The 27,507-nt window shown below is 46.0% G+C and overlaps 1 protein-coding gene across 1 annotated transcript; it reads left to right on the top strand.

The window, feature by feature from the left end:
* Positions 1 to 1,553: 1,553 nt before the first annotated feature.
* On the top strand, positions 1,554 to 21,536 carry ECHDC3 (enoyl-CoA hydratase domain containing 3). Its single transcript, XM_081331827.1, has 5 exons — positions 1,554 to 1,775; positions 7,236 to 7,357; positions 14,850 to 14,947; positions 17,395 to 17,595; positions 20,196 to 21,536. Exons 1-5 carry the CDS (start codon positions 1,603 to 1,605, stop codon positions 20,508 to 20,510), a joined length of 909 nt encoding a protein of 302 aa, XP_081187953.1. The 5' UTR covers positions 1,554 to 1,602; the 3' UTR covers positions 20,511 to 21,536.
* The last annotated feature ends 5,971 nt before the right edge of the window (positions 21,537 to 27,507 follow it).

Genomic DNA, 27,507 nt, shown 5'->3' with positions numbered 1-27,507 from the left:
TAAAAGTAAAAAGCCGAGGTTGCAGAGTTATTACCTTATTCTGTTGCACTAAAAAGGATTTTGTCAATGGGTTTTTTTCCACTTTACCCTACACTTTTTTCTCTTGCTTTCATTTGAATTCATCTGAATTTCATATCTTGATAGGCTTAGTAAACTTATACGAGTACAATTTGGTTTGATAATTAAGGCACCAGGCTGGAAACCAGGAGACTGTGAGTTCTAGTTCCACCTTAGCCATGAAAGCCAGCTGAGTGACCTTGGGCCAGTCCCTCTCTCAACCCAACCCACCTCACAAGGTTGTTGTGGAAGGGAAAACAGGAGGAGGAATATTGTTTGTGTGTTTGGATGTGTGTGTCTTTTATAGTAATTTATAAGTTATTAAGTCATTTATAATAATAAAGGTGGCTTTTTAAATGCATTCTAGCTCTACATCTGGCGGGTTCTGGGAATCCAGCCTTTTGTCTTGGAAAATGCGCGGTTCATTCTTCCACGCGTGCAATTAGAAGCACTTATCTCCGACTAGGCTCACACGACCCGGGCCGCCGCCCTGCCTGATCGCGCTTGGTTCTTCAACACAAGTTCCCCTGCAAACCACAGCTAGCAAGGCACTCTTCGCGCGGCAATACACAATGGGACAACCTTGTTGTTGTTGTTAGTTGCGAAGTCGTGTCCGACCCATTGCGACCCTATGGACAATGTTCCTCCAGGCCTTCCTGTCCTCTACCATCTTCTGGAGTCCATTTAAGCTCACGCCTCCTGCTTCGGTGACTCCATCCAGCCACCTCCTTCTCTGTCGTCCCCTTCTTCTCTTGCCCTCAACCTTTCCCAGCATGAGGCTCTTCTCCAGTGAGTCCTTCCTTCTCATTAGGTGGCCAAAGTATTTGAGTTTCAACTTCAGGATCTGGCCTTCTAAAGAGCAGTCAGGGTTGATCTCCTCTAGGACTGACCGGTTTGATCGCCTTGCAGTCCAAGGGACTCGCAGGAGTCTTCTCCAGCACCAGAGTTCAAAGGCCTCAATTCTTTGGCGCTCAGCCTTTCTTATGGTCCAGCTTTCACTGCCATACATTGCAACTGGGAAGACCATAGCCTTGACTATACGCACTTTTGTTGACAGGGTGATGTCTCTGCTTTTTAGTGTGCGGTCTAGATTTGCCATGGCTTTCCTCCCCAGGAGCAGGCGTCTTTTAATTTCTTGACTACAGTCCCCATCTGCAGTGATCTTGGAGCCCAGGAAAATAAAATCTCTCACTACCTCCATTTCTTCCCCATCTATTTGCCAGGAATTGAGAGGGCCAGATGCCATGATCTTGGTTTCCTTAATGTTTAGTTTCAACCGGCTCACACGACCCGGGCCGCCGCCCTGCCTGATCGCGCTTGGTTCTTCAACACAAGGTCGCCTGCAAACCACAGCTAGCAAGGCACGCTTCCCGCGGCAATACACAACGGGACAACCTAGGAAAAAAAGCAAAAACCCCGGGCGAGCTTTCCCGCGTTGTGCGAAACCCGGAGGGGCAGCGCGGCTCTTTTTTCCAGGCGCCGTTCCGCGTCTGGCCGGCAGGGGTCTCCCTTGAGCCGCTCCGCTCTGCGCCGCTGCAACGAGCGATGGCCGCTGTAGCCGCCCGCCGAGCGTTTTGTAGGGCGAAGCTGGTGCGGCTCGTCCCGGGCAGCCGGACTGGGTCGACCGGCGGCCCCGCAGCCCCAACGCCCGATGGGCCGCGCCAGCAGGAGCAACAGCAAGGGAAGCTCACCCGCGTGTGGCAAAGCGAAGGCATCAGGTTGGGCAGAGAATGCAAAGCCCGCGAGCTTCCGGGCTGGGTGGGGAAGGCTGCCCCTTCTCCCTGCAGCCCCCTTGGCTTGGGGAGACGGGGGGGGTACCCCTCCTTTGTCAAGCCCGAGAACTGGGTTTTGCAACTAGAGGTTGTAGTTCTCCAGTACCTGCGAATGTCTGGTGCTGGGGTGTGGGTGTGTGGGTGTGAAGCAGGAGGAGACGTGTGAATCTGCAGATGCGTGAAAGCGCTAACTCGGGCACCAATTGCCCCGTTCTAAGCCAGGCTGTGTCGCTGTGCTGCACTGCTGCCCTTGCGGGGCAGCAGAGTGGAGCATCTTGTCTGGATACAGAAGGGGTCTGGGGTTTTTCTCCACTTCCCCTAAGAAGGAATGCGTTTTAGAATTATAATCCTGATTTATCACTCGTTTGTTTGTGCGTGCGCTGAGAGTTTAGGCACCGGAGACAAATACCTCGTGTGACCAAGCACCCTTGGCCAAGAAAGAATTCTAGTTCTAATCCTAAAAGTTTTAGAGCCCTGTTTTTCAAAGTTGGCAACTTTGGGAAGGGTGGACTTCAACTTCCAGAATTCCTCAGCCAGCCAGGGCTGGCTGAGGAATTCCGGGACTTGAAGTCCACAAGTCTTAAAGTTGCCAAGTTTGAAGACCCCTGCCTTAATGGTAAGGTTGCCTTCCTGGGTCGAGGATCTGGAGAGTGCTTGACATGCCATTTGCAAATGAAACAGGTGTTGTATTTGCATAATTCTTGAATATGCTGGTAATGGGGCTGCCCTTGAAGACCAACTGGTGCAGAGTGCAGCTGCACGGGTAGTGATGGGAGCACCCCGATACTCCCATATTACACCCCTCCTGCGTGAGCTGCATTGGCTACCGGTCGCCCTCCGGGTGAGATTTAAGGTGCTGGTTCTTACCTTTAAAGCCCTACATGGCTTAGGCCCGGGATACTTGCAGGACCATCTGCTGCCGGGAACGAATTCCCATCGCCCAGTGCGCTCACACAGAGAAGGCCTCCTCAGGGTACCGTCGGCTAGACAATGTCGGCTTGCGACCCCCAGGGGAAGAGCCTTCTCTGTGGGAGCGCCAGCCCTGTGGAACCAGCTCCCCCCTGAGCTTCGGATGGCCCAAGATCTCCAGTCCTTTCGTCGCGGCCTCAAAACACTCCTTTTCCACCTGGCTGACCTAGACTGACAGGGATTTTAATTATATTTACAATTCTAACTCTATAATTTATTTTAATTTATTTCAAAATTTTATTTTTAATTTACTGTACAGAGACCTTTAAGTTTTGTTGTTAGCCACCCTGAGTCCCTCGGGAGATAGGGCAGGATATAAATCCCATTAATAAATAAATAAATAATAAATAAATAAATAAATTGGGTTCTCGCAATGGGCAAATGCCCATAGCTAGATGTGAAAGAGTAATTACAATGATATCATTGGGGGTTTTTGGTACAATGCAAGGTGCTGTAGATGTAATGTTTTCTCCTATTACCACACAACAACCCTGTGAGATAGGATGGGCTGAGACTGATAGGCCCTGACAGAAAGCCCCCCTCCCCCGTGGTTTCATACCTAAGGGAGGACCAGAAGCGCACGCGCACACACACACACACACACGCACACACACAACCTAGCAACACCTCACAAACCAGGAGTAGGCAACTATGGCAACTTTATGACCTGTGGCCTTCAGCTTCCACAATTCCAGAGCCAGCATGGACTTCTGGGAGCTGAGGTCCATAGGTTGTAAAGTTATCAGGGTTGCCCGCCCCTGATTTAAACCAGTGCCTCTTTTCACATGCTATAATGGCTGGGTTTACACCATGTAGTAAACTACAACAGTGTGCAAATTCACCCCTGGCTGATCCAAGTAGAATTCAGGTGACAGCCCACAAAATACATGCTAATAAAATGCATTTTGTACAACCTCCATAACCCAGTTGTGGGTAATCGACTGAGGAATTGGGACTGGAATTTCTGTGATTGTTAAGTGATTTGCACCCGATTTTACAACTTGTTATGCCATGTTCTTTAAGCAAAAAACTGGTCATTAGGTGAATTGCACAGTTGTTAAGTGAATCCAGATTTCCCCCATTGACTTGGCTTGATTGAGAAGGTCACAATAGGTGATCACATGACCCCAAGACATGTGATAACTACATGCCAATTTTCAAATGCCCAAATTTTGATGTTTGGACCATAGGAATGTCGTAAGTGCGAGGACTGGTCATAAGCCATTTTTTTCCAGCACTTGGAACTTTGAATAGTCCTAAAGTTTATTTGTAAATGAATGGTCATAAGTCAAGGGCTACCTGTACCAAATTATATTTTTACAGCATCTGAGTCAATACAAGCTATCAAACCATTTACTAAATATTTGGGACGGAATCATGTAACGTCCTAAAACACCCCCTGTTCTTCTCATAAAGTCAAGCTTACCAATTGGAAATTTAGCAACAAGTTTTTTTCAAAAACAGTCCTTCCCTTCCCCCCCCCCAATTAATTAATAATTAATAGCAGTGCATGCACAAGAAATTCCTTTTGGGGAAATGTTAAGATAATGATCAGTTTCCAAATAAGTGAGTGAACTGAAGTGGGCCAGGGAGGGGAGCACAAAAGGGCATGAATTAATAGTGGATTAAATTTTGAAAAAGTGATTCAGAAGTGAGCCCAATTTTTGCCTGAGTTTATTATCTGGAAAGCTCTCTCTTGAAATTACCTCAAAAATCAGAAAATCCCCTTTGCAAACCATCTATTAATTGGTTTGGGGCCAAATCAATCCCTAGGCATCTCCTTCAGAAAAAAACCTCCTCAGCTTGCAAATTATATTTGATCCGAATCAGTGAACTGCAAACACAACAGCAATTATCAGTTATTCAGTCAAGGAAACAAATTGTTTTCCTTTAAGAGTGCTTTCTTGCTTTATCTACAATTTTAATTATGCATTCTTTCTGACCCGAAAGCACATTTCAAATACTGAATAGTGTTGTGGATAAGCCCATTCACCGAGAAGCTGACTTCTGATATATATATTTTTAGAATTTTTTTACTAGTAAATCACAGCTTAAAACTACTACTACTAGACTACTAAATCAAACCGGCTCTTTCAATTTCAACCAAATTACCTTGAAAAATGTGCCAGCTGCAGATATGCCAGTCTTCTGCAGCAACAGGTGAGAGAACCTGCAAATGGGTACATCATCATTCATAAAACCAGGCAATGTTAAGGCTGTGAGGATGTTTGGTCTAATTCAGGGGTCTTCAAACTTGGCCCTTTATGACTTGTGGACTTCAACTCCCAGAATTCCTCAGCCAGGCACACTGGCTGAGGAATTCTGGGAGTTGAAGTCCACAAGTCATAAAAGGGCCAAGTTTGAAGACTTCTGGTCTAATTCCTGGGTATGTCTTTACGTTTTATGAATTGTTGTGAGCCCGCTGGATCCTAAGATAGGCTGCCATGTAGATCCCGTATGGAATGGGACAATTCATCATGCCCATTTAAACCCCGGCTTTTCTAGCCCAGCTGTCCCACCATGGGCCTTCATCCACTGGTGGTATACCGCCACCACTATTTCTCCACTGCCTAGTTGCGGGCATTGCCCCGCCACAGAAATCTCCACAGCCAATTCCCTCCTTGGCAAGATTAAACATGGCTTTGAGGCTTCTGGTGCACTTCTGGCCATTTTTTAAATTAACTTTCTTCTCAATAAACACACACAGAAGAAGAGAAAGGTAGAATAGAATAGAGCTGGAAGGGACCTTGGAGGTCTTCTAGTCCAGCCCCCTGCAGGAGAACCTAGACCAGGGGTAGGCAACCTTGGCTCTTTTATGACTCGTGGACTTCAACTCCCAGAATTCCTGAGCCAGCCATGCTGAGGGGAAAGGGAGAGGTTTCCATGCTGAACCATGCTGGCTCAGGAATTCTGGGAGTTGAAGTCCACGAGTCACAAAAGAGCCAAGGTTGCCTACTCCTGACCTATACTATCAGTGGTGTTCTTCTTCTTCTTCTTGTTATTATCATCATCATTATTCTTATTATTTTATAAGTACTTTTGTTTAGCCAAATCCGATTGTCTGCCTCATCTCTGAACTGGGTCCATTCCCATGCCTGCACCTCCCTCTCCCCTGCCATGCAAGTGCCATTTTGAAGCTGCCAATGCCCCCTGTGCCTCCCGCCAGCAGGCACGCACGAGAAGCCAGGAGCGTCAGAGGCCCGTTTAATCGTCCCACAGGGGAGATTCGGCCATGAAGATTTGTGTCGCGGTGCAACCGCCACGACTAGGCTGCAGTGGAGAAGTAGTGGAGTCGTAGTGGTGGCAATATATCACTGGTGGAAGGCATGCCGTGGGCAAGGGCCCGTGGTGGGGCAGCTGGGCTGGAAACCCTGGAGGCGTGTGATCACAATTAGCCACCTTCCTAGCCAGTTTCCGACAAAATCAGTATGGGAAACCAGATTACGTAACAGCCGCGTGGTTCACTTAACAGCCATGGCAAAAAGGGTCATAAAATTGGGTATGATTGACTTAACAACTGCCTTGCTGAGCAAAAGAAATTCTGGTCCCAAGCAACACATCATCAATCTGTTGGTATAAGTCGAAGGTATATTTCTCTTTCCATCCTGTATATAATTCTTTGGGTTAATGCCCGTGCCCAAATCAGCTGCTATTTTTGATACCTTGATACTATTTAATTTAATTTTAATCCCGCCCTTCTCCGAAGACTCAGGGCGGCTTACAATTTAAAGCACAAATCAATGTGCTTAGCAATAGCCTTCATTCTATGTATATGCCTGCTTATTAGGGCTTTCGGCCCCATCTCAGGCGGCATTATTACAAAGTCAGCTTATTGCCCCCAACAATCTGGGTCCTCATTTTACCTACCTCGGAAGGATGGAAGGCTGAGTCAACCTTGAGCCTGGTGGGATGCGAACCTGCACTAATTGCAGGCAGCTGGTGTTACTTAAGGAGGCATTAGCCCACTGCTCCACCAAGGCTCTTTTTGGGGTTGTTGCCAAGAAGAACCCATCCATCCTTAACAGATGTTCACGATTGAGCCAAAATCATCTTACCTTCGTCACCTTACAAAAAATAATAGGAAAAGACAAAACTATATGAGTTAAGGATGCAACTTCTGAATTGCACGTCCAACTGCAATAGGATTGTAACCAATCCTAAGGACCTGCGTGGTTTCCAGTGTGCGGAAAACATTTTTTTTAAAATAACCGGGTTCTGTAATCTTAGGAAATTAATTTTTTCATTGCGTAGAAGCACCCATTTCATACCACAAAGACCTCCCACCTCCAAAAGACTGGTTTGGGGGTCTAGCCACAGTCACTTTGGGATGCAGTCCTCAAATTGGGGAAAAAACACTTGGCTCCTCTGTTGTAAGGATTCTCGTTCCTACTAAGCTGCTTCCCATGACATCTTATAAACATTAATTTTTCTTTACAGGAACATTGTTCTGAACAATCCTGGCAAAAGAAATGCGCTCTCCCTCTCCATGCTGAAGTCCCTCCATCAGGATATTTTGCACAATATTGATAGCACGGATCTGCGCGTCATTATCATTTCAGGTATATTTTTTATCCATATTCGAAAAAGGAATAGAGTGGAGTGGAGTACAATATAATAAATGGATAGAATAGAATAGAATAGAATAGAATAGAATAGAATAGAATAGAATAGAATAGAATAGAATAGAATAGAATAGAATAGAATAGAATACTAGAATAGAATAGAATAGAATAGAATAGAATAGAATAGAATAGAATAGAATAGAATAGAATAGAATAATAGAATAGAACAGAACAGAATATAGAATAGAATAGAATAGAATAGAATAGAATAGAATAGAAAATGGAATAGAATAGAACAGAATAGAATAGAATAGAACAGAATAATAGAATAGAACAGAACAGAATGTAGAATAGAATAGAATAGAATAGAATAGAATAGAATAGAATAGAATAGAATAGAATAGAATAGAATAGAATAGAAAATGGAATGGAATAGAATAGAATAGAATAGAATAGAATAGAATAGAATAGAATAGAATAGAATAGAATAGAATAGAATAGAATAGAATAGAATAGAACAGAATAATAGAATAGAACAGAACAGAATATAGAATAGAATAGAATAGAATAGAATAGAATAGAATAGAATAGAATAGAATAGAAAATGGAATGGAATGGAATAGAATAGAATAGAATAGAATAGAATAGAATAGAATAGAATAGAACAGAACATGAATAGAATAGAATAGAATAGAATAGAATAGAATAGAATAGAATAGAATAGAATAGAATAGAATAGATTAGAATAGAATAGAATAGAATAGATGCAATGGAGAAGAATAGAATAGAATAGAATAGAATAGAATAGAATAGAATAGAATAGAATAGAATAGAATAGAATAGAATAGAACAGAACAGAACAGAATAGAATAGAATAGAATAGCAAAGTTGGAAGGGACCTTGGAGGTCTTCTAGTCCAACCTCCTGCTCAGTGAATGAATGAAGAGAGCGTTTGGCAGAGTCCTCAATCATTTGAGTCTAACTATCATTGTTCTGAAGTGGGGTCTGTGAGACTCAGTGTCTGCAATCTCCTTTCTTAAATTGACGTGGTTTTTAGTTATACAGGTAGTCCTCGCCTGGCAACAATTCATTTAGTGACCGTCCAAAAGTTACAGGGGCAATCAAAAAAGTGACACAGGACCGTTTTTCATGCTTAACGACCTTAGCGGCATCTCCATGGCCCTGGGATCAAAATTCAGACGCTTGGCAACTGACTCATGTTAATGACGGTCGCAGTGTCCCAGGGTCATGTGAACCCCTTTTGCGGCCTTCTGACAAGCAAAGTCAGGAAGCCAGATTCACTTAACAACTGAGGCAAGAATGGTCATAAAATGGGGCAAAACTCACTTAACAAATGTTTCCACAAATTTTGGACTCAGTTGTGATCATAGGTTGAGAACTAACTGTTGTAACTGCTCCTTGGCAATTATAACAACGTAAGCAGCATCCTGCTGGATAACCCTGGGCCAAACTAGTCCACCAGTCCGTTCTTTCAGGGGTGTGAGTCCTCACCAAGCCTTCATTTGTTGAATTCAGCCATCCAAAATCAGGGTTCATACCGCACTGTTAAGCCATAATATACGGTTTTGTTTGGGCTTGTCTATTAGCAAAAATCCAACCATTAATCAGCCATCAATAGGCACATAGAGATAAACAACATCTATGGCCACAATCAAAAATCCCCAAAGGAAACACAGAAACCAAAACACCTCCTCACCAACAAGGAGGTGACTGGTGACCCCCAGGGGGAGGGTGTTCTCTGTGGGCACGCCGGATTTATGGAACCATCTTCCGGTCGAGCTCCGGACGGCGCCTGACCTCCGCTCCTTCCGGCGCGATCTAAAGACTTACCTCTTCGAACAAGCTGGCCTGGCCTGATGGGATGGGGTTGGGTTTTATTAATGTGTTTTAACCTGCTTTTAATGCGTTTTAACTTATTCGTGGGCACCTTGTTTAATCTTTTTTAATTTTTGTATTCTGTCTTTTAATATGTATTGCCCTGTTCACCGCCCTGAGTCCTTCGGGAGAAGGGCGGTATACAAATTAAATAAATAAATAAATAATAAATAAATAAACAATGAACACCCACATGAGCAGAGATTAATGCCAAGATTAACACGAAACCAAGAAGTAAACAGTACCCCAGCCAAGGAACTTCCAACAGAGGCAAACAAGCTAACAATAAACAACAGCCTAATCAAAGGACCACCAGGAACACACCCACTAACATTGACAGGGCAAACCGCTAGTACCATGGTGGCGAATGTATGGCACGCATGCCACAGGTGGCACGCAGAGCCCTCTCTGTGGGCACGCACGCCGTCGCCCCAGTTCTAGGCCTTCAGCTGGGTTTTATAAAACCTTTTCGCTTTAGGCCTCCGCCACCGTGTGCCAAAAAAAAAAGTTCAATCAATTTCAACTTCTTCCAGGAAAAAAAATCTCACCAAGTTGGAATTGATTGATTGAACTTTTTAGTCCCACCCAGTCTGCCATTACCAACACAGCCACAGCCAACATGGGCCATGCCCACCCACCAATGGGCCACACCCGCCTGGCACCCGACGATGCATAAGTGGGTGGGCACTCGGTCTCTAAAAGATTCACCATCACTGCATTTAGGACATTTTTTCTCCTGTTCCTGTGACCTCCCTATGATGTTCCGGAAGGAGTCTAGGACAGGCCGTGGTGAGAGGGCGGCCCTGGACTGGCTATTAATCCCCTGCTGGTGTGAGAGACTAGCAGGGGGGACTTCTGCTCCCCCACCAATGCTGCCCTTATCCATCCCAGGCTGGATTTCATGGCTAGGTGAGAGGACAGTCATGGGCTCTTGTCTGGACCGGCTCAGGTGAGAGCAGAGCCGGACTGGCAGATTGCTGGATGAAGACACGTTCCGGACTTAATGTTTTTTACATCTGAACTAACATCTTATCATCTTAATAACATCTGACCCCATTTGTGAACAATGGTTCATATGGACAGTTCCATCTCATGGCTCGAGTACAATACTCTGGATCGGACTTGTACGCCCTCAGAGGGGTTTCTCCCTCCTGGATACGACCAGCCTTCCTTTCTAACACTCCCCTTGATGACGGGCCCAATTGCTGGGACCCCGAGAGGTGGCTGGGCTTAACTAGGGGCCTCGAGTTGAGACGTGCTAAGAGGCCCCTGATAAAATTTTTAGCCGGTTATTTTAAAAGGTTAGGGAGGGGGAGGGGTAGGAGGGTGGGGAGGGAATCTTTAACCGGCACTCAGTCTGGGCCTGTTAGGGGTCCTGACGGGACGGGGTTGGGGGAGGTGGCTGCTGGTTCTGGGAATGTGGGGGTGGGGCTTCAAATCCCCACGACGATAGGGAATGGCAGCAGGTGCTTGCACGGAGGGCCATATCAACACCCGGGATCGCGCCCCCGCTATCTCCGAGCGGTGGCGCGCTCCGACCCTCCGGTTAGCACCCTCTTACCCGGGGATGAGGGTGATCAGGTCCCTGAGCTCAGGCTGGTCTATTTTAACGCTAGATCCGTCGTTAACAAAGCTCCCCTCATTCATGATCTGATCGAGGAGGAATGTGCGGATCTAGTGTGCATTACGGAAACTTGGTTGGGTTCGGAGGGAGGGGTGCCTCTGACCGAGTTATGCCCTCCAGGTTTCCAGGTGCTACACCAGCCACGGGCTCAGGGCAGGGGTGGTGGGGTGGCAGTGGTTATTCGGGAGACTCTGTGTCCGCGGGAGGCCACCATTGTCCAGATGGCCAGGAGTGAATCCCTCCTCTTGAGATGTGGTCCTCGGGCTCAGTTGGGCTTGTTGCTCACATACCTGGTGCCCGGCTGTGTGGCAACAGCCCTGCCCGAGCTGCTCGACACTCTCTCAGGGCTGGCGGTGGAATTCCCCAGGCTTATAGTCCTGGGTGACTTCAACCTGCCGTCACTGGGAGGGTCGTCTGAGTTAGCTCGGGAGTTCATGGCCTCCATGACGGCCATGGGCCTGACCCAAGTTATTGAGGGCCCGACTCATGTGGGGGATCATACTCTCAACCTGGTGTTCCTATCTGGACAATGGTTGGATGATCTGGGTGGGGGTTCACCGACCATCACCCCCCTGTCATGGTCAGATCATTACCTCCTGTGGCTGGTTTTCCGTTATGCCACCCCCCGCCGCTGGGCGGCGGAACCGACCAGGTGGTTCCGCCCCAGGCGCCTAATGGACCCGGAACGGTTCCAGAGGGCGCTTGGGCCTATACCCATCACCCTTACCCACAGCCCAGTCGATGCTCTGGTGGATGCCTGGGAAACGGCGGCCGCCGGGGCACTTGACTGCGTTGTACCCTTGCGACCTCTGACCTGGCGCAGATCCCGTTGGGCCCCATGGTTCTCTGTGGAGCTCCGGGAGATGAAGCGTTGGAGACGAGGTCTAGAGAGCGGTTGGAGGTCCAGCCGATCCGAATCTGACCGATTGCAGTTAAGAACCTTTATAAGGTCTTATCTTGCGGCGATAAGGACGGCGAAGTCTAACTACTTTGCTGCCCTTATCGCGTCCGCAGATAATCGCCCGGCCGCCCTGTTTAGGGTAACTCGCTCCCTCCTTAACCAGGAGGTGAGAGAGGATCCCTTGCGGGGACGAGCCGAGGAGTTTAGTCATCATCTGGCGGATAAAATCGCTCAGATCCGGACCGGTCTGGACTCTGACTGGGCAGAGTCTGATGTGGAGGAATCGGGCGGTCTTGAGCATGTTATCTGGACTGAGTTCGACCCTGTTTCCCCTGATGATGTGGACAGGATCATGGGGAGACTGAGCACCACCACCTGTTTGTTGGATCCGTGCCCCTCCTGGAGGGGACACGAGGCTGGTTCCATGCAGTAATAACTGCTTCTTTGAAGGAGGGTGTCTTCCCTGCCGCCTTGAAGGAGGCGGTGGTAAGACCCCTCCTCAAGAAGCCTGCTTTGGACCCGGCTGTTTTAAATAACTATCGTCCAGTCTCCAACCTTCGCTTTTTGGCGAAGGTTGTTGAGAGTGTGGTGGCGCATCAGCTTCCTCTGTTCCTGGAGGAAACTGATTATCTGGACCCGTACCAATCGGGTTTCAGGCCCGGACACAGCACGGAGACGGCATTGGTCGCGCTGGTGAATGATCTCTGGAGGGCTAGGGACAGGGGTTGCTCCTCTGTCCTGGTCCTATTAGATCTCTCAGCGGCTTTCGATACCATTGACCATGGTATCCTGCTGCGGCGTCTCAGGGGGTTGGGAGTGGGAGGCACCGTTTTACGGTGGTTCTCCTCCTATCTCCTGGGCCGCTCGCAGTCGGTGTTGACGGGAGGGCAGAGATCCGCCCCGAGGCCTCTCATTTGTGGAGTTCCTCAGGGGTCGGTTCTCTCGCCCCTCCTGTTCAACATCTATATGAAGCCGCTGGGCGAGATCATTCGTGGTTTCGGGGTGGGGTATCATCAGTACGCTGATGATACCCAACTTTTTCTTTCCACCCTGAACCAACCCAGTGATGCCCTCGCCGTGATGTCCCGGTGCCTGGAGGCGGTCCAGGTCTGGATGGTGAGAAACAGGCTTCGTCTCAATCCCGCCAAGACTGAGTGGCTGTGCATATCGGCATCTCGGGTCAACCAGACTATTCCATCTCTAATGATGGGGGGTGAGGTGTTACCCCCCGTTGATAGGGCTCGCAACCTGGGCGTCCTCCTGGATTCACGACTCAATTTTGAAGACCACATAGGAGCCGTGACCAGGGGGGCTTTTGCCCAGGTTCGCCTGGTGCACCAGTTGCGTCCCTATCTGGACTGAGATGCCCTACGCACAGTTACTCATGCGCTCGTGACCTCCCGTTTGGACTACTGCAACGCTCTCTACTTGGGGCTGCCCTTGAGGACCACTCGGAGGCTTCAACTGGTGCAGAATGCGGCCGCGCGAGTTGTAATGGGGGTCTCCCGATACTCCCATGTAACACCTCTACTCCGCGAGCTGCATTGGCTGCCAGTTGCCCTCCGGGTGAAATTCAAGGTGCTGGTCATTACCTATAAAGCCCTACATGGCTTGGGTCCGGGGTATTTGAGGGAACACCTGCTGCCAGCATCAAGTGCCCTTCGTCCAGTGCGCTCCCACAGGGAGGGTCTGCTCAGGGTCCCACCGGTAAGAGATTGCTGGCGGGTAACGCCCAGGGATAGGGCCTTCTCAGTGGGAGCGCCTGCCCTCTGGAACCAGCTGCCAGTGGAGCTGAGGACTGCCCCCGACCTCCGTTCATTCCGCCGGGGCCTGAAGACCTGGCTCTTTGAGCTCTCTGGCCCAGGCTGAGGATTAATTTATTTTAACTGGGGTTTTATTTGCACAGGGTTAAGTTTAATCTTTTTTAAACTGGTTTTAACTTTTGTATTGTTGGTTTTTAATTCCCTGTAAACCGCCCTGAGTCCTCAGGGAAAGGGCGGTATATAAATGTAATAAAATAAATAAATAAATAAATAGTATATAAAAATAAGATTAAATTCCACTCCCTTGTGGTACTGATGATGTTACCTAGTTTGGTAAGGAAACGTCTGCAAGGAAACCCACAAAGCTCAGACAGCTCAAATTCAACATGTCACGTGAACTCAGCACCGATGTTGTTTGTCTATAGAACATGGTTAAGCATGCCCTAGTTCAGTGTGTTGTGTGAACTAGATCAGGGCTTTTCAATCTTTTCACCCATTGTACCACTTTTAGGATATGGCAACATCCAAGTACCGCCAGTCGCCTAGCAAGGTGTCAAAAACTTGACCAAAAAAAAGGGGAAAAAGTGATGAAGTACAGGTAGTCCTCGACTTGCAACGGTTCGCTTAATGACTGTTCGAAGTTACAATGACACTGAAAAAAGTGTCCCCCAAGCCACAGCTGAGCAAGACATCTGCCTGCCCGCCCGGCAGCGCTCTTCCTCCTGTCCGAAGTTTTCATTGTTGTGAGCATTTCTGTTGAGGATTGGGGGTGGGGGTGGAGTGGGGGGTGTTTGGTTTTTATTCCCCCTCCCCTCTGCTGGGTGGTTGCAGTAGGTTTTGGTCACTTCACATGACCCTGGGACACTGTGACCGTCATAAATATGAATCAGTTGCCAAGCATCTGAATGTAAATCACAAGACCCTGGAGATGCTACAACATTCCAGCTGATCGGTGCTTTTTCTGGGCTCAGCAGAAGCACCGGGATCAGCGCCGAGCTCCAGCTGGAGCCTGGTGCTGATCCTGACGCTTCCCCTGAGCCCTGACAGCCCCGAAGAAGCGCTGATCCTGGCGCTTCTGCTGAGCCCTGACAGCCCTGCAGCTCCAGTCATCTCTCACTCAGGCTTGTGCGGTGCTGCCACCAGTTCAGTTCATTCCCCTCCCCCGCTGCCACTTTTCTAGGATGGTCGTATGCCAGGTACCAATGTACCACAGGTGGTACCCGTACCACTGGTTGAAAAGCCCTGAACTAGATCATAGTGCTATCCTGTGCAAACATTTCCTTCTTTTTCCAAACTTCCCTAAAGCCGAAGGCCCTGTTTTCTCTTCTGGACATGACTTGAAGGAATTGACCGGGAAGGATGACACAGACCAGCATATGGACATCTTCAAAACCTGCTCAGAGGTGAGTTTCCACAATTCCACATTGACTTGGATCAACCCTGTGAAAATTTTTCTCTCTTTACAGTTAGCTGTCTTCTCTCTCCGTCATTGTGTGCCAAAATGTTACTTTAAATTGGGGGGGAGGGGGGAGGTCTCCAAATTTGGCAACTTTTAAGACTTGTGGACTTCAGCTCTCAGAATTTGAAGTCCGCAGCTCCAAGTTTGGAGATCCCTCATTTAAATTACCACTCTACAGTGCAACAGCATGACCCTTGAGCATATTGTTTTTACAGAAGAAGTGATATTGTTCTAAATACTGAGAGCATAAAGGACGAATTAGCCGAATCTGTCCATTTCTCCCTTGTTGAATTACTAAAATCTCCAGTGTCAGCAGCCCAGTGTTTAATTCCACCTTGGAATAAGAAGAAACCTAAATAGATCAAATGAAACAATTTGCTTCAGACAGTCACCTGGGATGTACGATGGTTCAGAATTGAAAGAGAATAGATTGTGGGTTTTTTTCCCCTCTGGGATTTTGCCGGGGAAATTCATAAAGTCACTGCAGTGCCCCAGAAAAAAAAATGCTGTCGCTATAAATAACTTTTAACAGGAGCATCTCTTCTTAAATCAAGTGAGCACTGAGAGATTTCATGTATCTTAAGAAGTTGTGTCATATACGTGGATGTCTGGAAATTGGAAATAGGTCATTTAGACTCTTGGGATTTTATATTCAAGCACTTGTGAAGATGGAAGGAACCTTGGAGGTCATCTAATCCAACCCTGGAATTCTGATACCAGCCCACGTAAAGAGCCTTTGCTTGAAGATCTCCAGTGAAAGACCCCCACAAGCTGCTCCATGGCTTCATAGCTCTCCTGTTCAGGAGGTTCCTTCAAATTTTGACTTTGGATCACCACCAAGTGGTTGTTGTCCTTTGATTAGGACAAGACGGTATACGGAGAATAAATCCAAGCTCGTTTCCTTGTGATAGCCCTTTCAAACATCAGAAGGTTGCTACCCAGTCTTCATTTACTCTTTCAGTTCTTTTAATCTGTTTTTCATCGGATTTAGTGCCTAAGCTAGTGTTTCTCAACTTTGGCCACTTGAAGATGTGTGGACCTCAACCCTCAGAATTTTGGTAATTGAAGTCTACGCATCTTCAAGTAGCCAAGGTTGAGAGTGGTGTTGTTGTGATTCCTCGCCAGCCAGTGGACCCGGCAGCTGAGTCTGGGGAATCAGAGGAGGAGGAGGAGGGGCCTGGAGTGCCATCAGAGGAAGGCTCTGATGAGCTCCAGGACTTACAATCTGATGAGGAGCCTAGCCCCTCAACTCGTGCTCAGGCTGAGACCCAGCTGTGCTGGGAAACTGAGTCAGACTTTGAGGACTCACAGCTGGAAGACATCATAGATGCTCGCAAACGCTGACAGGCAATGAGAGTTGGACAGAGGGAGGCAATGGGGCGGCTCCAAAGGCAGAGGAGAAGGCATTAAGAAGCCACGCCTTGGGGCTGCATAATAAAAAGGGAAGGGGTGGAGGTGCTGGTAGCTGAAGGCAACCATTTGTGAAGGAATCAAGTTACATGGAATCACATTCTGTTTGCCTTGCCTTTGGACAATTCTTTGTTTGAATCGTGTTCTGTTTGCCTTTGGACAATTCTCCGTTTGAATCGTGTTTTGTTTGCTTTTGCTTTTGGACATTTTGCAGGTCTGTAAATAATAATAAAAGGGGTTTGTTTTTCCTGCGGTTCCAGCCTACTTGTTGGAAGAGGGGTTTGTCCTTCTGAGTTAACAAGGACTCATGTAGGCTGGGACAGAACAGGTATAAGGCTAAATGTCTATGGAGGTTCTCGGTCATCCAAGTCATGGTTGTCCCAAAGGTGCTTTTTCCAGAAGCAACCAAACTTTCTTGTTTTTCTCTGAAGACATTTCGCTTCTCATCCAAGAAGCTTCTTCAGTGCTGACTGGATGGTGGGGAATGGATTAACAGTGAAGAGATGCAGGGCAGAAAACATCCTGCAGCCAAGAAGGCTCCCCACCCATTTGCACCACTCAGGTGACCCTGAAGACACAGATAAAACTCCAAATGGCCTCAACGACTCTCTAAAAGAAGGCAAATGACCAGCTCTCTGCAAGGAGTATAAATCCTTCCATTCCCCACCATCCGGTCAGAGCTGAAGAAGCTTCTCGGATGAAAAACAAAATGTCTTCAAAGAAAAAAAAGGAAGTCCAGTTGCCTCTGGAAAAAAACCTCTTTGGGACAGTGGTATAAGGCCCTCACCATCTTTTGCATTCTTCTCCACAATCCTTCCAGTTCTTCAGGGTTCTTTATTTGTGTTGACCAGAGCCAGAGCACTGTAATCCAGATGTGATCTACTTAATCCAGTATAAACTGGAACTATCACTTCTTTGGATCTTCCCGCATTAAAAAGGGACACCTCTTGATTCCTTTCTTTTCAAATCACTTCCTCACAGATCATGACGTTGCTTCCCAAGCTGCCCGTGCCGGTGATTGCCAAAGTAAATGGCCTTGCCACAGCCGCCGGTTGCCAGCTGGTGGCCAGCTGCGACATTGCCGTGGCCAGTGAGAAATCCAAGTTTGCCACCCCTGGAGTGAACGTGGGTCTCTTCTGCTCAACCCCAGCAGTAGCCATTGGAAGATCCCTGCCTAAGAAGGTAGACCTTACCAAACCTTGTGGTCCACGGTGCCTTGTGGCCCTTCCCTTTTGCACCCACCTTCATCGTTTTCCGTTTTGGGGGGGGTGTCACACGGGGTCAACACTTCTGCAAGGACAAAGCAAGCCCTACTTCACAGGGGCAAAATATGAGCTGTGGAACTTATGTCCACAAGATCATGGGTGGCCACCACAGTTGATCTGAAAAGGGGGTAAAGACATTGCACAGATAGTCCCAGACTTAACCACAAGACCTGAGCCCCAAATTTTCTTTGCCGAGCAAGAGGTGAAGTCAGTTTTGCTCCACTTTACGACCTTTCTTGCCACAGTTGTTAAATGAATCACTGCAGTAGTGGAGTTAGTAACAGGGTTGTTAAGTGAATCTGGCTTCCTCATTGGCTTTGTTTGTCAGAAGGTCGCAAAAGGGGATCACGTGACCCCGGGACACTTTAGCCGTCATAAATAGGAGTACGTGGCCAAGCTTCCAAATTTTGATCAGGATATAAATGGGATATAAATGGGATTAAAATAAATAAAATAAAAAATAATAAAAAATAACATGAAGAGGAAAAAAAAGCCAAGTAGCTTCTTCAGCTCTGACTGGATGGGGGTGGGGTGGGGTGATGGAAAGATTTATACTCCTTGCAGACAGCCGGTGATTTGCATTCTTTTAGAGAGTCGTTGAGGCCACTTGGAGGTTTGTCTGTGTCTTCAGGGTCATTTGAGTAGGGCGAAAGTATGTGGAGCCTTTGTGGAATCGTTGTAGACTGGAGATAGATGGTGTTGAGAGAGGAATGTTCAATTGAATGAATGAATGAATGAACCTTTATTGTCAAAGTACAACCATGTATACACTGAGATTGGCTTTTTTCCCCTCTTCATGTTATTTTTTATTAATTTTTATTTTATTTATTTTAATCCCATTTATATCCCGCCCTTCTCCGAAGACTCAGGGCGGCTTACAATCTAAGCACAAATCAAATGTGCTTAGCAATAGCCTTCATTCTATGTATATGCCTGCTTATTAGGGCTTTTGCCCCCCCCCAAGCGGCATTATTACAAAGTCAGCTTATTGCCCCCAACAGTTTGGGTCCTCATTTTACCTACCTCAGAAGGATGGAAGGCTGAGTCAACCTTGAGCCTGGTGGGACTCGAACCTGCAATAATTGCAGGCAGCTGGTGTTACTTAAGGAGGCATTAGCCCACTGCTCCACCAAGGCTATAATAAATGAACCTTTATTGTCAAAGTACAATAACCATGTATACATTGAGATTAACTGAGCTTCCCTTCGTGCTCCCACCCCCCAACTCACAGTGACAACAAACCTCCATCTTATTACACCATGTGAACTAATTGCACCACACATTTGTTTCTTCCACAAACAAATCAACACATATACCGCAATAGATAAATGCATACTCATAAGTGTCAGGACCCACCCCAATCCACGTCTTAGGAAAACAAAAACTCTTGGAGTCAGTTCTAATCCAAAAGGAATTTTTACTAGGACATGCTTGGTTGTGGAAATACAAGACAGGACTTGGTATTGTTTTACAACTTGAAACTTTATAAAGAGTTCCCGCTTCAACCCCCCCTTCCCTCAACCCCATTTGGTCAGCCCCCCATCATTTTACTTCGTGTCATCCCTTTCGTGGGAAAAAGGGAACTTCGAATCTTTATGGTTGTTGCCTTCTTCCTCTACAGAATTAAAAGAAGACACAGGCCAGATGCCTTCTTCCCTAACCCTCCCTTTTGTTCCCCCAGTTCAAAAGGTTTTCCTTGGTCTTTGAAATAACCTAAGGCAGGCTGAATCCACATGCGCTCCTCCTTCCTCGGGAGATGGCAGAATCCATGGCGGCGGGATAGTGTTTTAAACATACATTTATGAATGTGATATAAATGGATTCTGACAGTAAGTTTGGGTGCTGCTCGCCTATTTCCCCTTTCACTGTATCCACCCTCCTCCGCTCTCTTTCCTCTTTCTCTACTTTCTTTTTCCCTTTCTCCTTTCTTTCCTACTTCCCTCTTCTTCCTCTCCTCTCCTTTCCCTCACCACTCCCCTCCCGTTTCTCCCCACCTCTCCTCCTCTTTTCCTCTAACCTTCCTGCTTCCTCCCCCCTCCTCTACTCTCTTCCCTCTCTCCTCTCCTTTCTTGCCTCCCATTCCTCGTGAAGAAGCTTCTTGGATGAGAAGCGAAACGTCTTCCAAGAAAAAACGAGGAAGTCCAGTTACCTCATGTAAAAGCATCTTTGGGATATGAATTAAAATCCCGGCTATGGTAAAGAAAGGGTTGCTAGGATGTTTTTCAACCTCCCACTTGGGCCTCCAGTGATTCAAACGATCCAAGATCAGTCACCCTAATCCCAAAATCAAAGAAAAGGGCCTATTAACTCGTGCCAGCTCGCTTCTTCTGAAAACAAGACATATCTGGGGAAGATGCTCCCGGTATTGCAAGTTTAATGCATGCCCCCAATTCATGAAGGATGTTTTGTCTAGTGCCGTTTCCTGGCTTGCACCTGCCTATCCGGCGGGCACCAAAATCTTGGAAATGAGTCAGATGATGGAACGTCAACGTCTCCAGTTCAGATCTTTTCTTCCAGGTGGCGCTAGAGATCCTCTTCACCGGAGAGCCCATGACAGCTCAGGATGCCCTTCGCCATGGACTCATCAGCCGAGTTGTACCTGAGGAGCAGCTGGAAAGCCAGACCATGAGAATCGCCCGAAAGATCTGCCAGAGCAGCCGGGCCGTGTTAGCTCTGGGGAAGGCCACTTTTTACAAACAGATGGAACATGATATTGGCACAGCTTACCAAATAGCGTCGCAGGTCATGGTGGAGAACCTGGCTCTGAAGGATGGACAGGAAGGAATTGAGGCCTTCATTTCTAAACGCAAGCCCAACTGGTTCCATTCTTGAAATAACTTATTTTCAAGTAACATCTCTAGGACAATGTTTCTCCATCTTGGTAATTTGGAAGATGAGCGGAGTTCAACTCCCAGAATTCCATCTGGCAGGGGAATTCTGGGAATGGAAGTCCACACATCTTCAAGTTGCCACGGTTGAGAAGCACCGACTTAAGATCTTCAAAAGCCTTTTATTGGGTCAGTAAAAGCAGTTGGGGGGTTTCCCAAACCTGCTTTGAAAATCCTGGGAGTTGCAGCTTGTTTCAAAGGATCCCTTATTGGCACAGGAATACTGGTTTAAAAATGATCTTGCACACTTGTCTACCCTAATTGGTTCCTTCAGGCACTCTGATCTGTGATGTAGAAAATGGGCTGTATTTCCACAACACCCTTAACTGGCTGCCTTGTAGATGGTGTATTCGTACACCATGCTAAACTGAATTAGCCCTATTTGGTTATTTTCTTATCGTTGGGTGGACGGCGTGAATCCAGACATCAGGTTAATATATGATTTAAGGCAGTGGTGTTTTTTTTAAACACTTGGTGACTTGTGTAGACTTTCCTTGGTGTAGATTTGGCAAAATGTGTGAACTTCAGTTCCCAGAATACTGCAACCAGCACGCTAGGAGTTGAAATCCTCACATTTTAAAGTTGCCAAGTTGGAAAAACACTGCTTTAAGCTATCATGTGAATCCTGAAAATGGATTAATTCAGTAAGTAGGTACATTGTACAAGTGTACACACTATATTGGACAGTGGTTAAAAAGAGCAGAGATTCATAGATGCTGAAATTACAAAGTCTACACCTATGATTATATGGCTATGAATTTAATGAGTACACATTATTTCAATTATAACAGACTGTGATTGATGGTGCTAAGCCACTGTTTGCCTAGCCGCAATTTAATAAACCTCTCCTATCTGAATGTACTAGTATATTAAACCAAAATCTGGCCAAATATATATTGGCTTAGTTGAATTCCTCCAGTAAATAGGCTTGTAAGTTGTGATTTCCTTGGTTTATGGCAGGGGTCTTCAAACTTGGCCTGTTTATGACTTGAGGACTTCAACTCCCAGAATTCCTGGCTGAAGAATTCTGGGAGTTGAAGTCCACAAGTCATAAAAGGGCCAAGTTTGAAGACCCCTGGTTTATGGCTTCAGATGTCAAGCACAAAAAATCAGGACTTTTCTTGTGAGTTATGTCAATCGCCTGGGAAATCAGGAGATTCAGGCAGTTCAAATACGCATAAAGATTTATTGCAATCTCTACAAGATTCTAGCCAACTAACAGTCAAGGGAAATGAGTGGGAGATAAGAAAGGCATTCAAAGTGGGTTGGACTTAGATCTCTTGTGGGCATGCAGGGACTCGTGGCTTTTGACATGTTTGACCCCCTCCCTGGTCATCTACAAGTTGCAGCATAAATGATTTATTGAAGCCTATACACAAATATCTGGGTCAACTAACACGCAGCACTAATTGGCACTAGTGTCAAGGGAATTCAACGAGGGTTGGGCTTGGATCTCTTGTGTCGTTTAACCAAAGCTGGCTGAGTGACATTGGATCAGTCACTAAAAGATGGTGATGTCTACACATCTTACAGTTGCTGAGGTTGGGGAAACACTACACTGGTATTTACCCTCTGCAGTGATGATTCCCAAATTATGTCTTCCAAGTTAGAAGCATCTGGTGTAGAAAATATTTCTATATGGGTATGGAAAAATGCTGGCCCTACAGATGTTCCTGAGTGACAATTCCTCTACTTCAGGGGTCTTCAATCTTGGCCCTTTTATGACTTCTGGACTTCAACTCCCAGAATTCCTCAGCCAGGCATGCTGACTGAGGAATTCTGGGAGTTGAAGTCCACAAGTCAGAAAAGGGCCAAGTTTGAAGACCCCTGCTCTACTTCTTTAGCAACCCCTCCTGCTTCAGGGGTGTCAAACTGCCAGCCCACAGGCTGTGCGCGTCATCTGGAAGCCACGCCCACCCCGTTGCCGGCAATGGCAAAACCGTCCTGATACGTTATGTGACGTCATGAGTTTGACATCTGTGCTAGATGGATTTGAATGTCGTTAAGGTGGTATTGAGTTATTCCAATGATGACCACCAGGGGGGGATGTTCACATTCTAAACCTCCAGCATCTCTCTTGATTCTCTCCGCCAGGAAGAATTCAGATAATTTTTCATGACCCACAAATCAGCCAGGAGCAAAATAAGGCAAAAGAGCTAAGGAATTCATTTTTCCCTGTCTGGTTTTCAACGTCTGTAAACACAATTCGTCATTTATTCACACCGAAATGGCACTTCGCTAACTCGGAGGCAACTTCAGGAAACTCAACGTTGCCAAGATTGTTGTCCCTGTTAAACTTAATTCAGTTATTTTCAGCGCGTTGCTCAAACTCCATAGTATTAAAACTGCTACCTGGAACCCCAGCCAGTGGTGGGATTTAAATATGTGAACGACCGGTTCTCTGTGTGGATGCCGCTTCTGGAAGTCCATTCTGGGCCTGGGCAGCAAAAAATTAGCTACCGGTTCTGCCACACTGTTGCGAACCGGCTGAATCCCACCACTGACCGCAGGGTTTTGTGAGTGAAATTTCAAGTCGTTGAGCAAACTGGTCATTAAGAGAGATGTCACTGTTTCATCCAATGACTGCAATCCCAGCACTCCTGATTGTGGTTGTTGAGTGGATGGAGTTGGTGGCAGTAGTGGGCTGGGGGATGGCTGTGTGTGTGTGTGTGTGTGTGTGTGCATCCCTCCACAAAAGCCGTCTCATGACCCCTTGGGAAAATGAATTCCCAAGCTGCGCTCTAAATCAAGCTGGAATTTACTTTCTCTGTACCAGATAAAAAAGGTGGGATCTTTCCTTAGTCCTTTGTGTCTTAAACATTGAATTTAGGCTTCACTCTAAAAATATAAGGGGTAAAAATAAAAAAAAATATAATGCAAATATAGAATATAAAAATATAAGGGGAATTCAGGCTTCACTATAAAAATATAAGGGGCCTGAGGGCTCCGCCGTTAAAGAGGCTGAGCTTGTCAGCTGCAAAGCTGACAGCCCAGGTTCAAGACCTGAGCGCCATGAAATGGTGTGAGCTCCCGTCCCTTGCTCCAGCTCCTGCCCACCTAGCAGTTCGAGAGCATGCAAATGCGAATAGATAAATAGGTACCACTTTGGTGGGAAGGAAACAGTATTCCATTCAGCTTTGATATATATATATATATAGTCTTGCCACATGACCACGGAAACATCTTCAGGCAACGTAGGCTCCCTTGGGAAACAAACAGAGGTAAGCACCACGCCCTAGAGTCTGGACAGGGGAACCTTTGCCTTTATAAAAATATCGTTCACAAAGCTTTTTCTTTTAACGCTTAACATTTCAGACTCTTAAAAAAAATAAAGATACCTGAAACTTCTTTTTTTGCAAACTGTCCTTTTGTACTTTTTCCCACAATTCTCCCATCGATGCGAGAAAGGAACGGATGAATAAGTTTCTACTACAGCTTGGGGCGAGGCTAAAACCTTGCTTTTTAGTTTGCACTTTGGCGTGTCCTACATACCCAGTTGGCTTGCGATCCTTGTGTGGCACAGATCCAGAAAACGAGTAAACCCAATTTCAGTTAGCGATTATCTGAATTGTTCACTTGCTAGTTGTTACAAATGCAGCTATTGTGGGACACCCCACAAAAAGTACAAAGGATACTGATTGCTATTGTGTGAATGACAACATCTAAGGGTGATTATACTACATGGTTTTCAAAAACATGCTAATCTTTTATTCAGATGGAAGGAAAAAATATCCCGTGTGTGTGTGTGTGTGTGTATGTGTGTGTGTGTACCCCATACGCAACTCACAATATTGCTATTCACTGAAGTGATTGTACTTGCAAAGGGAATAATAGTTATCTAATCAGCCCAATCAATGTATAGCACAGTTCTCAAGAACTCCAATGTGTTAAGTGCTTAAAGCATCAAATCTCTGGAAAATAAAGGTGTGTCTAATCATTGCTTGTACTTAGCAAAAGTCTTGGAACTGGGGTGTTTGCTGTGTTGTAAAAATGAAATAAAGCTGGTCACTAGAGCAGTTTAAAAAAGAAAAATCAAGCATTTTCTTTTAGCTGGATCATAGGCTTAACAAGGGATGCTTTTGCAATTAAAAGGGTATAAAGATTTCCCTGGCCATTCTTGTCTGACTCTCGGCCTTCTGCTAGATGATTACTTAGTAAAACTATTGATTATGTACTATCCAATCACTGTGGATTCTTAGTAACTCTACAGATGTGATCTCCAGAAGGATCTGTCTCCTTCAACTTGATCCTTCAGATCTTCCAATCACTGCTGTAATCAAGTCCATCCACTTTGCAATTGGTTGTCTTCTGCTTCTCTTTCCTTCCATCTTTGCCAGCTTTATGGAGAGCCCGGTCTTTGCAAAGCAAATTATTTGGATCTGGTCACTTGTGCCTTGAGTGAGAAGTCTAGTTTGATTTGTTCTATAATACCCTGGTTTTCTTCCATGGGATTCTCAAGAGTCTTCTCCAACAGCAAAGTTCAGAAGTGCAAAAGTAGAAAAATTAGCAGGATTTAATCCGGAGTCTTCTCAGTGCCATTTGATCTACAAGAAGGCTTGCCTTTTACTTAAGGGCTGTAGGTTTGTGCAAATTGTGTAACGTCAGATTTGAGTCATCCATTTGGGAAAACTGAACTGATTTGGAAAGCGCCACTCCTTTTGATATCCAAAGCGAAGCATCCAAATGGGTTAATTGGGTAAGGGGAAAAAACTCTTGTCAGTGCATTTGCAGAAAAGCATGCATTGCATGTGCAGAAGGATCATTGCAGTGATGATGTTGCATCGTTTGGCAATGAAACATCTGCAAGAAAACAAACAAGCTCAGAGAGCCTCAAGGATCCCACAAAACATCCCAAGCTGAATTAATACAGAGTCAATATCAAGTTCCCAATTCCCTATCTCCTTTGAATCAAATCTCCCAACTGAATATATTTGCTCAACCCTACAGAGTAGCTGAGGTTTACAAAGCAATCCTATTCCTTACAGAAGGGGGGCAAAACACCATTCCTTTACACATTTTTTTACAGTACATTCTCTCCTGCACACTTATAAACACACACACACACACACACACACACATTCTTTTGTACAAAACCCAAAGCCAAATTTTAATCCAGCTCCTCAACTGCAGATTTCGCCCTTCCTCTTTTGTAAACGCTGCGAATGTGTGAACCACCAAGTTCCCATGTTCTTTATTCCTGACAGTTAGAACAATTAATCAGTGGAACAACCTGCCTCCAGAAGTGGTGAATGCTCCAACACTGGAGGTTTTTAAGAAGAGACTGGACAGCCATTTGTCTGAAATGGTATAGAGTTTCCTGCCTTAGCAGGGGGTTGGACTAGATGACCTCCAAGGTCCCTTCCAACTTATTATTATTATTATTATTATTATTATTATTATTATTATTATTATTATTATTATTATTATTATTATTATTATTATTATTATTATTATTATTATTATTATTTCTTTTTTTTTGGAAGCAGGTTGGGATAAAATCCAGACACCTGGGTCACTTCCCCTCCCTATCTCAACAAACTAAGTAAGGGCAGCTAACACAAGAATGAGGGAGAAGAGGCCAAAATTAAAGGTGAGACTGAGAGCTCCACTACTGGGTTTTTCTTTTCCTGCTGTGTTGCGCACTGGGCTTTTAGGATCAGTGAGGAATGAGGTGCTAGCATTCCTCATATCTTCTTCTGCTCCAGATGAAGTCATCAGGTACACTTTTTAAGTGGGTTTTGATACTCTGGCTGCTTGCACGGAGTCTTGGTTTTGGGATGGGAGGTACTAAGTGCTGCAACCAGGCCCATTCCAAGATTGGTGGCGGAATTGGACATGTTGGTGTTGAGATATGTTTGAATATTAGCATTATTAGCAAACAACCTGGTATTTGCTGCTGCAGAAGCATTTGCTTTGGTCTTGTCTTCTACGATGAAAGAGCTGTTATCTTTAGATGCAATCGGAAGTCCGGGAAGAACATGGCTGGCCTGGCCATCTGAAGTCGCATTACGGCTGGCGTGGGTTGATACAGGAATACTATTATCAACAATGAAGCTTTCACCTCCAGTTGTCCCATGGCCACGCTCCATGTTGGTGCTTTCTGAGGTATTCATGGCAGGAGAATGAGGAAGTCCATGTTCCTCTACAGCTAAAACAGAAACGGGGTGTGTGTTTTCAGCGGAGGAGGAATAGGATCCTGATTCCTAGTTGCTTCCTTCTCTGAGAAAGTTACCAGCACTGGGGGTGTCTTCAGCAGAGCTGGAGGTGTTTAGTGGATTTCCACTTCCGTGAGGAGAAAATGGAGGGTGCCTGGAAAGAGAACCTTCATGATCCTTCTCGTTGGTGGCTATGAAGAGTCCCCCAGTGGCAAGGCACTTCTCTTCTGTCTCACATTTATCACTTGCTAGGTCCTTATTATTGCTAGAAGCTGTCAAAACCTCTTTGGAGGGACTTATCTTCATGGGGTAGTGTAGGAGTGATAGGAGACGTAGCCTTTGGAGGGAAGTGGTAGGAGACGTAGCCCTGTCTCTGTTGGGAACAATGAAAGGTATCAGTAGAACAACACCTCCATGGCTATCAGAAGAACTTGAATTGCGTCTCTCCAGGTTTGTTATAGCTGAGGAACTGAAGAACCATGTTCTGGGTGCGAACCACTTTTAGAGGAAAATGTTTCACTGCTTTCCGAAGAATTTCCAGAAAGACTCTCCTCAAATGCTTTTCCACCTACCAAGGTGTGGTCATGATGGGACGATGACCGGGCATTGGTCTCATTGACAAAATTCTCACTAGCTTTCTTTTCGTCAGCCATGTAGACGGTCTCCTTATCAGTGTGGTTTCCGGGAGACGGGACCTCACTGGTAGGAGAGTTCATCACCACCATGTTACCATCTTCTACCTCATCTGAATAGAAGCAATCAGATTTGGGTATAAGCTCAGCTGGA

Source organism: Vipera berus (genome assembly GCF_964194415.1).
Source record: "Vipera berus genome assembly, chromosome: 6".
Taxonomy (NCBI): Eukaryota; Metazoa; Chordata; class Lepidosauria; order Squamata; family Viperidae; genus Vipera; species Vipera berus.
The sequence above is the reverse complement of the archived record's forward strand: the minus strand, read 5'-3'. Positions and strand labels throughout refer to the sequence as shown.

What these genes read in the sequence shown, in the direction of transcription:
- ECHDC3 (XM_081331827.1), top strand. Translation starts at nt 1,603, where the DNA reads ATGGCCGCTGTAGCCGCCCGCCGAGCGTTTTGTAGGGCGAAGCTGGTG. An exon ending in TGGCAAAGCGAAGGCATCAG is followed by an intron (nt 1,776 to 7,235) that starts GTTGGGCAGAGA and finishes TTTTCTTTACAG; the next exon opens with GAACATTGTTCTGAACAATC. An exon ending in TCTTCAAAACCTGCTCAGAG is followed by an intron (nt 14,948 to 17,394) that starts GTGAGTTTCCAC and finishes ACTTCCTCACAG; the next exon opens with ATCATGACGTTGCTTCCCAA.